The sequence below is a fragment of the Piliocolobus tephrosceles genome, chromosome 12 (assembly GCF_002776525.5).
Source record: "Piliocolobus tephrosceles isolate RC106 chromosome 12, ASM277652v3, whole genome shotgun sequence".
Taxonomy (NCBI): Eukaryota; Metazoa; Chordata; class Mammalia; order Primates; family Cercopithecidae; genus Piliocolobus; species Piliocolobus tephrosceles.
In genome coordinates, this window is record NC_045445.1 from 42264420 (window position 1) to 42279957 (window position 15538).

A 15538-nucleotide genomic window follows, 5' to 3' on the forward strand; every position below is an offset into this window, starting at 1 on the left:
TGTTCATAGGGGGCTTTGAAAACCTCCAACAGAGTCCTAGGGATCTAGAAGGCCGTAGACATGTACAGGGCTGTGTGCATGCCCAGAAACATCTGAGAAGGCCCTAATCTCTCCCTTCTGGCTAATCTTGAGCTCTGCACAAGCAGTAAGGAAAGGCCAAGGCAGAGTTTTAAACTGAAGGAGCTTTGAAGCTGTGTCACAATACATGAGCATCTCAGCAAAGAGTGGTAGAACTATTGATTCAAGGCATTTGATAAAATCACTGTGCAATCACTAACTGAGCACTAGACTGAGAATAGACTTCAATGGCTTTGTAAGACAAAGAATACAGGCTTATAATAATCAGTCAAAGAAAGTCACTAAACAAGCACCAACAAAAACAAAACCTGGTGGGAGTGGCTCAAATTTCCAGAGTAATCACATTAAATGTTTTAAAATGTCTAGTTTTATAAAATACAAAACATGCAAAAAAGCAAGAAAGTATGGCCCATATATAGGAAAAAAATATACCAATAGAAACTGTACTTGAAGAAGACAAGATGTTGGATTTACTAGACAAAGACTAAACCAGCTATTTTAAATATGTTTTAAATATGACATATCCTATGTCAAAGAACTATAGGAAACCATTTCTAAAGAATTAAAGGAAACCATGAGAATTTTTCAACAAATAGAGAATATTAATAAAGTGATAGAGGTGATAAAAAGAGAATCAAATTGAAATTCTGGATTTGAAAAGCACGATAACAGAATGAAAAAGTCACTACAGAGGCTCAATAGCAGATTTGAACTGACACAAAGAATCAACAAACTGGAAGATGGATCAATTAAGACTTCTAGTCTGGGGAACAGAAAGACAAAAGGGTGAAGAAAACTGAACAGAACTTCAAAGACTTGTGGGACATCAGATGTACCAACATATACATAATGGATGTCCCAGGAGGCAAGGATAAATGGGAAGAAAGAATATTTGAAGAAATAATGGACAAAATCTTACCAAATTTGATGAAAAAAATTAATCTATACATCTAAGAGTTCAAATAACCCCTACCAGGATAAATACAAAGATATTTACATCATAGTCAAACTGACAAAGTGAAAGACAAATCAAGAATCTTGAAAGCAGCAAGAGAAAAATTATTATGTCACGTACAGGAGATCTTCAATATGACAACAATTAATTTTTTTTTAAATCAGAAACCATGGGCACTAGAAGTCATTGTGATGACATATACAAAATATTTAAAGCAAAAACTACCAAACAAACAAAACTATTTATAAATAACTAAATGGGATTTATCTGTGGAATGCAAAGTAACCAATCATCTTGTTATGCCTAGACCGTTTGTTCCCCAAAGAAGACCACCAGAGTCCAGAGTCAAAGCCAAGCGGCAAGGATCTTTTACTGCAAGTTCGAACTTGGTCCCTCCATTCCACAGCAGATAAGAGGGCCCCGAACAATGCGTGCGCTCGCTTTTTATAGCCCGATGTAAACAGGACTTGTAAGGTTACAGAGGAACAAGGGAATTCTTTAAGTTACAGCATTACAATTGGTTAACATTTTAAGTTATACATTTAGCAGTTTTCTATTGGTTCCCGCGCTTTCAGTAAAACCACAAACGGCTGTGTCCTTATTGGGGACTTTCCAGGTGGTGTTTTTCTAAAGTTGCGATATATGGTAGTCTCTGAGTTGAGAAATGTGTTTGTACTGGGCTCAGGAAGTTGAGAGATATATGGTGGGACGTGTTTGTACTGGGCTTAGGAAGTTGAGAGATATATGGTGGGACGTGTTTGTACTGGGCCTGTTTGTGTTGAGCCCAGGAAGTTGAGATATATGGAGGAATGTGTTTGCACTGGGCCTGTTTGTGTTGGGCCCGGGGCTGAGGAATGTGCCTGATTTCTTTCATTTTTCAATATTAACAGTTAAAACAAGAAAAAGCCCATGATCATATCAATTGATGTAGAAAAAGCATTTGACACACTTCAACATACATTTAAGATTTTTTTTTTTTTTAAAAAAGGTCTCAACAAACTAGGAATAGAATGTAACTTCCACAACCTGATATAAAGAATCCACAAAACCTACAGCTAACATTAAACTTAAGGGTGAAAGATTGAAGGCTTTTTGTCTAAAATCAGTAATAAAGATAATATATCTACTCTCACTACTTCTAGTCTATGTTGTGCTGACAATTCTAGACAGTGAAATAAGAAAAAAAAAATCATTAAGGATATACAGATTGGAAAGGAAGAAGGAAAACTCTCTTTATTTAGAAACAATATGATCTTATGTGAATAAATACCTATGAAATCTACAAAAAAACTTCCTAGAACTAAAAATTAGTTTAACAAGACCACAGAATGCAAGGTCAACACACAAATCTCAATATTTACTAGCAATAAACCATTGGTAACTGAAATTTTAAAATATAGCTCCGGCTATTATCTGAATGTTTTGTGTCCCCTTCCCCCAAGTTCATATGTTGAAAACCTAATCATCAATGTGATGGTATTAGATGGGGCTTTTGGGAGATGATAAGATTATAAGGGCAGAGTCTTCTTGACAGGAATTGGGCTCTTATAAAAGAGGACCCAGAGGACACTGCCTTGCCCCCTTTTGCTTCATCATATGAGGTTACATCAAGAAGGCCAGATGACAGCAAATCTGCTGGCACCTTGATCTTGAACTTCCCAGGCTCCAGAATTGTGAGAAATAAATTTCTGTTGTTTACAAGCCACTCAGTTTATGGTATTTTGTTATAGCAGCCCAAATAAACTAAGTCTCATTGATAGTCACTGCAAAGAAAATGAAATACTTAGTTATAAGCTTAACAAAATATGTAGAGGACCTGTACACTGAAAACTATAAAACACAATGAAAAAAATGATATACTGTATTTGTGGACTAGAAGACTTAACAGAATAAAGATATTAACAATCTTGACAAAGAAAACGTGGAAGGAATGGAATTGCGCTACCTAATTTCAACAGTTACTATATAGCTACAGCCATCAAGACAGAGTGGATGATGCAGAGATGGACATATAGATCAATGTAACAGAACAGAGAATTCAGACATAGACTCACAAAAATATCCCCAACTGATTTTTTCTTTTGCATTAAAAAAATAAGTCTTACTAATATATAATTCACATACAATAATATGTACCCTTTTAAGTTGTATAATTCAGTGGTTTTTAGTATATTTGAATATATGTGCAGCCATTACTACTGTCTAATGCCAGAGCATTTCTCATTTAAAAATGAAGCCCCATACCCCCTATTCCCTTCTCCCACTAGCCCCTAACAGCCACTAATCTACTTTCTATTTTTATGGATTTGTCTATTCTGACCATTTCACAGAAACTGAATCCTAGAATACAGCCTCTTGTGACTGACTGGATAGTTTCACTTAGCATAACATTTTCGAGGTTCGTCCATGTTGTAGCATGTATCAGTACTTCATTCCTCTTTAATGCCAGATTATATTTCATTGTATGAAATTTTGTTCATCCATTTATTTGTTGATGGACATTTGGGCTATTTTCATTCTTCAGTCATTATAAAAATGCTGTTATGAACATTTGTATACAAGTTTTTGAGTGGAGATACATTTTCATTTCTCTTAGGTATATACCTAGGAGTGGATTATTTGCTGGGTCATGTGGTAGCTCTACATTTAACAATTTGAGTAGCTACCATATTGCTTTCCAAAGTGGCTATACCATTTTACACACACACGAGCAGTGTATGAGGGGACCAATTTATGTATATCCTCACAAAGAATTGTTATTACCTGTCTTATAATGGTCATCCTAGTGGGTGTGAGGTGGTATCACATTGTGGTTTTGATTTGAATTTTCTTAATGACTAATGATGTTGAGAATATTTTCAGGGGCTTATTGGCCATTTATATATCTTCTTTGAAGAAATGTCTATTCAAATGATTTTCCCATTTTTACATTGGTTTGTCTTTTCATTGTTGAGTTGTAATTTTTTTAAATAAATTACCCAGTCTCAGATATTTATTTACAGCAATGTGAGAACAGCCTAATATAGCAAGTGTCACTCAGATCTGCTTTCTTTACAAGAGTTCTGGGAGTGGCTCCTTCGGGACGCTGATGGGACTCTTTCTAGGGATGACTTGTAAAAGGAGGGTTGGTAGGATGAACTACAGCCCCCCTGCAGCTGCAGCTGGTCTTGAGGCTGTAGCTGATATTCATACCCCCGCTCCTCTGCTGTGCATTCTGGTTTCTCCTTACCATCGACGAGTCCCTGTGAAGGTTTACGTGACTTTCCTAGTGGGGTGACTCAGACTGTCAAAACGGAGGCATTCCGGTTCTTGTTTGCCTTATCTTCTTAGGCTGCAGCTGCTGAACTTGTCCATTTGCCATCGAAATTGTGCGAGGTGGTACTAACAGATGCCCAAGCTGATAATCTGGGTATCAAAAATATGCCTCCTGCCTCCATTGTGTAACAATAGCTGGACTGCCTCTTTATGATAAGAGTCAATCACCCCAACCAGAATCCTTTCCTTGCCTGCTGGTCCTTGGCATGAAGGGCCCAAAGTGCCTAGATGATGATGTAGCTTAAAGTTCAATGAAGACTCTTGCTGTGTTCCCTGGTGGAAAAGTTTCCCCTTTGGAAACCAAGACCTTTGACCCTGTGGGCTACATTTGTGAGAATGAAAACAGAAATTTTTTAAGTGGGTCACTGGGACTGATAGCAAGTGGGGACACTGCTACTCCCACACCATGGATTCCTCCCCCAGGTATTCTGTTGGGGATACAGCACTATATAATGGTGATTGTTGTGGAGGGTAGTGCTTTTTTTTTAATTTAAAATTTTAAGTTCTGGTATACATGTGCAAAATGTGCAGGTTTGTTACATAGGTAAACATGTGCCATGGTGGTTTGCTGCACCCATCAACCCATCATCTAGGTTTTAAGCCCTGCATGCCTTAGGTATTTGTCCTAATGCTCTCCCTCCCCGTGCCCCCCAGCCCCTGACAGACCCTGGTATGTGATGTTCCCCTCTCTGTGTCCATGTGTTCTCATTGTTCAACTCCCACTTATGAGTGAGAACATGTGATGTTTGGTTTTCTATTCCTGTGCTACTTTGCTGAGAATGATGGCTTCCGGTTTCATTCATGTCCCTGCAAAGGACATGATCTCATTCTTTTATATGGCTGCATAGTATTCCATAGTGTATATGTGCCATATTTTCTTTATCCAGTCTATCATTGATGGGCATTTGTGTTGGTTCCAAGTCTTTGCTATTGTAAATAATGCTGCAGTAAATTATGTGTGCATGTGTCTTTACAGTAGAATGATTTATAATCCTTTGGGTATGTACCCAGTAATGGGATTGTTGCATCAAATGGTATTTCTGGTTCTAGATCCTTGATCTAGAAAAATTAACTTATGGAAAAATTAACTCAAAATGGATCATGGAATTAAAGGCATATCTTACAACTATAAAAGTTGTGGAGGAAAACATAGGAGAACATCTTCATGACCTTGGGTTAGCTGAAGAGTTCCTGGACATGACACAGAAAGCACAATCTATAAAAAAATTGATGGTTTTATAAACATGATAATTTTGACTTTCTCAAAAGTAAAAGTTTGCTCCAGTAAAGACATTATTAAGAGAATGAAAAGACAAGATACAGACTGAAAGAAAATACCTGCAAGTCATATATCTAACAAAGGGATTGTATCTAACACTTCATCGTAGAAGATATACAGATGGTAAATATGCATGTGAAAAGATGCTCAACATCATTAGCCATTTGGGAAATGCAAACTATAACCATAATGAGATCCCACTACATACTTGTTAGAATGACTAAACTTTAAAAACCTGACAAGCACTAAAGAAGATATAGAGCAATTAGTGATAATGGAAAACAGTATAGCCACTCTGGAAAACAGTTTGGCATTTTATTATAAACACACCCTTAACACACGATCCAGCAATACCACTCTTAGATATTTAAGTTAGAGAAAAATAAATGTATGTTTAGACAAAAACCTGTACATGAATGGTCATAACAGCTTTACTCATAATTGCTAAAAAACTGGAAATAACCCAAATGTTCTTCAGTAGGTAAACAAACAAACCATCGTGCATCCATATAATAGAAAACTACTCAGCAATGTGATTGAATGGGCTATTGATACATACGAAAATACAGATGAATCTTAAAGGTGTTATGCTGAGTAAAATGAACTAGTCTTAAAAGGTTACCTACTATATGATTCCATTTATATTACATTTTGGAAAACGTAAACTATAGGGACAGAAAACAGAGCAGCAGTTGTCAGAGGTTAGAAGTTGGGAGAGTTTGATTACAAAGAGGTAACAATAGGGAATTTTGGAGGGTGATAGAACTGTTGTGTATCCTGATTGTAGTAGTGGTTACATCAGTCAATAGAGCTCTTAAAACTCCTACCAATGTACACTGATGTGTGTGTGTGTGTGTTGATTATAATGATTGTTATAGGGGTATATATACCTGTCAAAACTCATCAAACACTTTAAATGGTTGAATTTTATTCTGTGTAAATCATGCCTCAATAAAGTTGATTTTTCTTTTTTTAAAAAAAAGCCTCCCACTACAATCCCACGCCTTAAAAATAAATACTATTGACAGTTTAGTGTGTACTTGTCTAGAACATGTAAGCATGTTAATATAAAAGATTTTCCAGTTGTATAAATAGAATTGTTGTATATATGTTGTGCTCTATATTGCTTTATTCACTTAGAGGGCTTGGACAGATGCATATATATACATATATATAATGTTTATGGATCTACCATATTTTAGTAGTTGTATTTATACTATTTTATAGATGTAACACTATTTATTTAACCAGTTCTACTGTTGATTATTTAGATTGCTGCCAGTTGTTTTGCTACTATTATCTGTGCTACAGTAAACAACCATGTACATACATGTTTTTGTAAGTATATTGATAAGATATATTTCTAAGAATAGGGTTACTGGGTGACAGGGTATGTATAATTTGAATTTATATAGCTCTTGACTTATTGCCCTCTATAGAAGCAACTAGAAAGTTTAGAATGAGAAGTGAGTACATCGTGCAGTTTCCCATCCCAAATCCTTGAACTTCATTATCTTTCATAGGATCATGCTGATATCGAGTGGAAGTTTGCAAGGACAAAGCTCTGGATGAGTTACTTTGATGAAGGTGGCACCTTGCCACCTCCTTTCAACATCATCCCCAGCCCCAAGTCATTTCTATACCTTGGTAACTGGTTCAACAACACCTTCTGCCCCAAAAGAGACCCTGATGGTAGACGGAGAAGGCGCAACTTGAGAAGCTTCACAGTAAGACTTTTAATTTTAAAAAATTAATTTTAAAAAATTGAGATGGAGTCTTACTCTGTCACCCAGGCTGGAGTGCAGTGGCATGGTCTCAGGTCACTGCCAACCTCTGCTGCCTGGGTTCAAGCAATTCTCGTGCCTCAGCTTCCCCAGTAGCTGGGATTACAGGCGTCCACCACCACACCTGGCTAATTTTTTTTTGTTGTTGTTTGTTTGTTTGTTTGTTTGAGATGGAGTCTCATTCTGTCATCCAGGCTGGAGTGCAGTGGCACCATGTCGGCTCACTGCAACATCCACCTCCCGGGTTCAAGCGATTCTCCTGCCTCAGCCTCCCAAGTAGCTGGGATTACAGACGAACACCACCAAGCCGGGCAAATTTTTGTATTTTTAGTAAAGACAGGGTTTCACTATGTTGGCCAGGCTGGTCTTGAACTCCTGACCTCGTGATCCTCCCGCCTTGGCCTCCCAAAGTGCTGGGATTACAGGCATGAGCCACCGCACCTGACCAAAATTATGAATCTTTTTAAACAAAACTGTTTCCTCCCTTCCCTCCTTTGTGACACTCACTGTTTTAAGCATCATAAAATCATTCCAACATATATTTGCTTTGGGGGTTTGTCAGGCAGGAGCTCCCGAATCATTCTCCAGTCCTAATATTTAAAAATATATTCAGATGTTTGGGTGGGTAGGGTGCTGGGACTGCTCATGTAACATCTCTATTTTCAATTATAGGAACGCAATGCTGACAGCCTGATACAAAATCAACATTATCAGGTAAAGCTTCCTCACAGGGATGAAGCACAATAGTTGTTGGCTGGTTCTGTGGAGGAGAAGCAAACTTCACTCTGGCTATGTCTGGACATGATCCCATTTGACTGGGATAGGAGGCTTGGAAAGGCTGTAATTTATCAAGGACTGACGTACCTTCTCCAAGTGGAATCACCTGCTTTATAATCCTGTTCATGGCCCTTATGCACTGCCTCGGCTTGATCAGCAACAACTATGACTTAGAAAGCTGTCTTCCTTGAAATTACATAAAATAGAGTATGTGGTTGGTCAGTCAGTCAAATATATGAGTACCTACTGTACATAAAATACTACATTAGATACTAGAAAAATCACTATGAACAAAAAAGATGCAATCTTTCTGCCCTTATGACATTTATTATCTAGCACGGATAAAATAACACGTCATTAAAATTAGTTGACTCTTGAACAACAGAGGATTGAACTGTGTAGATCGACTTATAGGCAGATTTTTTCCACCAAACGCAAATAGAAAATATAGTATTCATGGAATGTAAAACCACATATACAAGAGGGCTGACTTTTTGCATCTGCAGGTTCTGCAGGATGATTGCAAGACTTGAGTATGCATGGATTTTGGTATATGGGGTGGGGGTCCTGGGACCAATCCCCAGAGTATAACAAGGGATGATTGTATTAAAATTAAGTGATTGAAAGGATAAAAACTGCCATGTAGAAAAAATACATAGGGTAATGGTAATATATAACAGGAGGAAACTAACCTCAATGAAGTAAAAGCTTATCTGAATGTCAGGAACTTAGATCTTGATAAATTACAACATGACTTTAATCAAAGAAATAAGAGAAGCACTTCTGTATTTTGTTAAAAAAAAAATGTAATAAACCTAATAAACATTAGGGCACTCTTCCCACCAGCTGGAAAACAGCCAAGCATACAAATATCACCAACATCTCTTGAGAATAATCCTTGCAAATCACAAGTAAGAGACAACCATCTCTCACCATCCTGATCAAAAGAAAACCAAAGTAGAAAAATGTTCTACAGCGTTTGAAGGAAATGCATCCTTATTCTATAGGTCACTTCTCCTAACTTTGTTCCCCTTAGACCATAACTAACAAAGAGAAGCAGAAAATACAGTATTTTGTATGTAAACCTCCTCTCCCTACTCCCACCTTCAAATGTTATTCCTTTTATAATAATAAACCTTAAATAAGATTCATTGTCTTCATGTTCTGCTTCATAGCCCTCAACGATAACAAAAAATGATTCCTGCACATCTCAGTGAGTTCCTCAAGTACACATAGTAGAAGAAGCAATACCATTGGCCTTAAAATCAGACTGAAGTAGAATGAAAGTCTAATCTTAACACTTACTAGTTGTGTAACATTGGATGAGTCAGCCTATTGAGGCTTGACTTCCTCATCTGTAACATGGGGATACTAATAAAACTTAACTTACAGAGTTGTGAAAATTGAGTGATGAGTATGTATAATATGTATTATGTGCATGTGTTGCCTGACACGTTGCAATAAGCCGTAGCTATCATCATCACCATCACTAATACAAACTGTAGTGACCACGTGCAGACCACTCCCCTGGGAGCTAAGTGAAAAGAGGACATTCCTGTAAAGGAGAAGTGTAGGTTGACTACGAGAAAAATATCTTCACTATGTAATTAGTGGATATTAAAATAAGCAGACTTAGTGACTCTGAAGAAAATTCTCTCAATTTTATAAAAGGAGAATAAAACTCTCATTTTACTAGGAGTGTTAACGTGCAATCCACCCTAAAGGAAAATATTAACTATATGACCATGCAAGAATTATTCCACTGGAAATACATGTTTACCTTATGCTCGGGTAAAAAATTTTCCTTTAGGGTGAATTTGATTCTGACACTAAATTCAGAGACACAATAGTTGTGAGGATTTTCCACTGCAAAGGAGGTCTAAGCATGTTTTATTTCCTATGTAAGTTTCTTATTGCACTGAGAGCCTGAAAATGAGATTGAATGCCTCTTCATGTTTTGTAATTCCAGGAAGTTATCAGGAATTTAGTCAAAAGATACGTGGCTGCTATGATAAGAAATTCCAAAACAAATGAGGGGCTAACAGAAGAAAATTTTAAGGTAATTTAATCATGAAGTGATTTCTCATTTTACATATCATAAGCATCATTTAATCTTCACAGTGTGTGAGGTTTCTGGTGATGGGAATTTCATCTGCTTACAATATAGCAAAGCCAATTATAATGCTTATTCTCTTAGAATTGTCTTTCATTCAGTAGACGGAGAGATTTTACCAATGTATGTCACACCACAATCAGTGTCATGAAAGAAGGAAATCTGCTGTATGCGTTCTTTTAATATTCTGAGTGTTTCTCAGCATGGAAATTGAATGCTTTAAATGATGTGGCAAGGATGCATGGTGGTGAGGGACAAGATAGCAAAGGGAAGATGCCTGGAGACTTAAAGATCTTCTTTACTTAGAAGATATAAGATCAAAAAATCTGTTATTGAAAACCAAACACCACATGTTCTCACTCATACGTGGGAACTGAACAATGAGCTCACTTGGACTCGGGAAGGGGAACATTACACACTGGGGCCTATCATGGGGAGGGGGGAGGGGGGAGGGATTGCACTGGGGAGTTATACCTGATGTAAATGACGAGTTGGGTGCTGACGAGTTGATGGGTGCAGCACACCAACATGGCACAAGTGTACATATGTAACAAACCTGCACGTTGTGCACATGTACCCTAGAACTTAAAGTATAATTAAATAATAATAATAATAATAAATCTGTTATTAAATCTAAGGTCTTAAGAAACTCTACCATTAAACATTAAAATTCTACTAGTGGCATTAGCCTAAAACAACCGTTTTCAACCAGGGGCAATTTTGTCCCCAAGACCACACTTGGCAATGTCTGGAGATACTTTTGGTTGTCACACTGGTATCCAGACAGTAAAGACAAGGTTGCTACTGAGTATCCTACAATGAATAGTACAGCCTCCCACAACAAGAAGTATCCAGCCCAACATGTCAATAGTGCCAAGATTGAGAAATCCTATCCTAGAACACATCTATATATATTTTTCTTTTTTAAAATTTTTATTATACTTTAAGTTCTGGGATACATGTGCAGAACGTGCAAGTTTGTTATATAGGTATACACATGCCAAGGTGGTTTGCTGCACCCATCAACCCATCATCTATATTAGATATTTCTCCTAATGCTATTCCTCCCCTAACCCCCACCCCTCGACAGGCCCGTGTGTGTGATGTTCCCCTCCCTGTGTCCATGAACGTCTATATTTTCTAAGGCACACAGGAAGGCCATTATTCTAATTCATAGACATAATTCACCTACTGAGGGTCTGCTATGTTCCAAGCACTCTGCTACGTGCTCTGGTACAGTGGTGAGCAAGATCTAACCAGCTCCTACTCTCAAGGAGTGACAAACAATAATAAAGGGTGATGAACAATTGTATATTCTGACAGGTTAATCACAGGACACTGTGGAAACACAGAGAGGAGGGACTCTCAACTGGGACTTGGGGAGTCAAGACAGACTTTCCAATGGAAGTGATGCTTAAGCTGAGGCTTGAAAGTGAAGCCAGCCAGATAAAGGGGAGTTGGGGAGAAGAGTGTTCTAGACAGAGAACAGCACAGGCAAAGGCCCAGAGGCAAGGGAGAATATGTCCATACAGGTGGACAGCAGAGAGCCTAGGAAAAGAGTAGAAAGATGAAACTGGAGAAAGCAACAGGTACTAGGCCTTGAAAAACCTTGTAGTCCATGGTATGGCATTTCTATTTTTTCCTAAAGTTAGTGACAAGTTAGTAACAAGTTTTGAGCAGGGGAAGTACATGAACAAATTTCAGCTTGGCTTTTAAAGGAACAGTCTAGTATGTAAGCATTCAGTTGGAGATAGAAGACATTTCATAGAGGTTTGAACAGGGCCCCATGTCTCAAAACAGCAGTCTCATCACCTGACATTCCACTTCTCTAGTTTCACTCGTTAGAGTTTTAAAAGCTTTTTCCTCTTCAGTAGTCCTTTTATATGCAGACACCTGTGAGAGCCAGTGTCCTAATCTAATACCTTGTTAGTTAATACTTGAGCAGGAGTTAGTCCTTATGAAAGCGCCTCAACAGACTAATCCCTACTAAAGTGTTAGCTAATCCTGAATCAACTTTACCCATTGTACAAGTTTGCCAATGGCCAGCCCTGCCCACGGAATTATTAATATGTTTTTCTTGTGTTTGAATAATGGCAGATTTTTCTGGTGTTTTATTTTGTGATTTACTACTAGGCAAAAACCTGGAACATTCCAAAGGTATCTAATGTGCCTACTTTGAAATGAAGACCAAGCTTCTTGACATAATATGTCTCCTCTCTTTTCCTAGGAATTAAAGCAAGACATCTCCAGCTTTCGGTATGAAGTGCTTGACCTCTTGGGAAATAGAAAACACCCAAGGAGAAGCTTTTCCACTAGCAGCACTGAACTCTCTCAGAGAGATGATACTAATGATGGCAGTGGTGGGGCTCGAGCCAAATCCAAGAGTGTCTCTTTTAATTTAGGCTGCAAGAAAAAGGCTTGCCATGGGCCACCTCTCATCAGAACCATGCCAAGGTCCAGTGGTGCCCAAGGAAAGTCAAAAGCTGAGTCATCAAGCAAACGCTCCTTCATGGGTCCTTCTCTCAAGAAACTGGGTCTCCTGTTCTCCAAATTTAATGGTCATATGTCTGAACCCAGTTCAGAGCCAATGTATACAATTTCTGATGGAATTGTTCAGCAGCACTGTATGTGGCAGGACATCAGATATTCTCAGATGGAGAAAGGGAAAGCAGAGGCCTGTTCTCAAAGTGAAATTAACCTCAGTGAGGTAGAATTAGGTGAAGTCCAGGGCGCTGCTCAGAGCAGTGAATGCCCTCTAGCCTGTTCCAGCTCTCTTCACTGTGCATCCAGCATCTGCTCCTCAAATTCTAAACTTTTAGACTCCTCAGAGGATGTATTTGAAACTTGGGGAGAGGCTTGTGACTTGCTCATGCACAAATGGGGTGATGGACAGGAAGAACAAGTTACAACTCGCCTCTAAGTCAAGCCCTAATCATCTGTTCTGGAACTCAACAGAAATTTGTAATTTCCTTGCTCTCAGAGATGACACAGAATATGATTCCCTCACTGCCCCTGCCCCCAAGAAAGGACAGTGAAACTCCTATTATTTGCACCATCTTTTATAGCCACATTCTCCATTTTTGTTGTTTTATTATTACTTTCATTATTATTTGCCTTTTCAATACCTGTACACACTAAGTCCATCTTACAACCAACTGAAGGGGTGTTGCACCTAATCAGCAGAGGTGCAGTTGGGTGCTTAACCCTTTTGATTTGCTTTTCTCACCCATGCTTCCTTGAAGCCCCAGGTGCCACTTTGCTACTCTTGCTGCTACACAGATTCCTGACCATCCTCAGGATCTCATGCCATCTTCCCACAGAGCTGAGGGATGTGGTCAGCAGTCCCCACCAGCTATCAGATAAGGCAAACTACCCTGCCCATCTTTGTTGCCATTCAGTGCTACACGCTGCCCATGCTGGGTCAATGAACAGCATCAAAGGGAGGCTGAAGAGATTCCAAAGAATTGTCAGCTTGTGGTTTCTAGGTATTAGTGGCTTGTTTCGTTCTTAAATACTACAACTTCTTATTGTGAGGGCTGTTGAATTTTCTTGTTTCTTAAAGATGTGTTAGTTTCCTAATGTGTGCCAATGAAATATTTGCCCCATAGTATATGTCATATCTAATAAGTTAGGTGAATTATTTTTCTGTGTTTGTGTGTTTCAGTTAACTTACTACATTTTAAAATTTGATAGTATCAAAATTAGTATTTAGAATTTGTGCTGTTTTTTAAAAACGTCTACTACACTCTAACCAATAGTCACTACATCTCATACATTGGCAAGATAAATAGTTGTCATATTTGTCGGGTCCTACTCTACTGTTGATAGTTTTAATTATCATTGCTATCAAAGAATTTCTAAGATAAAAGCCTGAATTTGAAATATTTTTATCAGAAAAAAATGGCATATTGCTGAAGTGTCAAATATGAGAAAAGAGCATCTTCATTTTAATTAATTGCTTTATAAAAATGGCAATTCTAGGTATAGATAACCTAATTCAGGTTGCAGTTTTAATACTCATTGGGGGCAGTGGAATTGCAGGTGTAAATTATGTTAGCTATATAACATAACCACCCTAGTGGATTCATGGAATTATAAACGTGATCCAAATTCTACTGTCTTCCAAGGAAGCTACATTTATACATCAAACAAATTCTTTTCCACAGCTTAAGAGTACCTCATCAGAATACAGTGGTCCAAGTTAAAAAATAAAGTCCATAATGCATATGGTCATCATTTTAGACCTAATAACCACTGAGAACCTGCTGAGCAAGGACGGTTTTTACCAACATTAGCACAAAGGTTCCCTCAATTTAGACTCTAACATATGACCTGAAACAACTCTAGGTCTGAGTCCTAGAGATTATATTAATAGTGTGTAGCCCAGAAAAGTAAAATAGTTAGGTGTCACCCTGTTTTTTTTAAATGTCAACACCAATAGGAATCCATTTAGATTAATGTATGTAAACATACAAGTAAGAGAAATGAGGAAATTTTCAAACTCTGCAAATACGCCTCCAAACTAGCTTTTGATAGTATGGTTTCTGTTATTTGAATGGATTCCCATCTCTGTCTCTAGCCTGGAGAAGAGCAAAATGGAGGGGGAGGGGCCAGAAACAGGAGGTTTTGAAGAATAAAGCCTCAGATCCAGAGAAAAGTGATCAAGTGAAAAAGCTGCGTCAAGACCCATTTGGCAAGAGGTTGTCCGAAAATAATTCCTTGATCATATCTGAAGTGGTTATTTCCTCAAATCAATTTCTGCCCTGCTTCACGGAGACTGTCATAAATGGACTTGACATTTAATAACAGGTTACTTTCCAGAAAGGTTTCTAAACTTACAGATTCAGCTTTCCAAATTGTCAAATTCACTTTGAATAATAATAGAACCTGGGCTACATTCCTAACTCATATTAACAGCACCAAAATAGCATATAACCCCATTTTATAAAAAGAAAAACATGTTTTTCTCAGAAATGTGTATCACTTCTGAAAACTTATGTATAAGTGTTCTAGCAGTGACCTTATCAACTTGTCAGAAAACAGGCTAGCCAGACATGGAACTGTATTCCAAAAGTCTTCTGTCACTTATGTTCTAAAGAGATAATACGTGTAAATCAATCTCTACTATTGAAAGAACCAGTGTCATATGTCACGGGAGTACATTCCTTTTCAGATCTTCTCAGGGTTATCGTTGTGACTTGGGCTTAAGATTTCACTAGCTATAGTGAAGCCTCATT

General features: G+C 37.9%; 1 protein-coding gene across 1 annotated transcript in view; it reads left to right on the forward strand.

Moving 5' to 3' along the window:
- The window catches only part of TRPC5 (transient receptor potential cation channel subfamily C member 5), a 298874-nt gene extending 283653 nt beyond the window's left edge, over positions 1-15221 (forward strand). Inside the window, exons 8-11 of the mRNA XM_023203039.1 lie at positions 7151-7354; positions 8084-8125; positions 10158-10247; positions 12529-15221. Of these exons, the coding sequence (XP_023058807.1) occupies positions 7151-7354; positions 8084-8125; positions 10158-10247; positions 12529-13221 (1029 nt within the window). The 3' untranslated portion in view covers positions 13222-15221. The remainder of the gene's footprint in view (positions 1-7150; positions 7355-8083; positions 8126-10157; positions 10248-12528) is intronic.
- Positions 15222-15538: the final 317 nt, after the last annotated feature.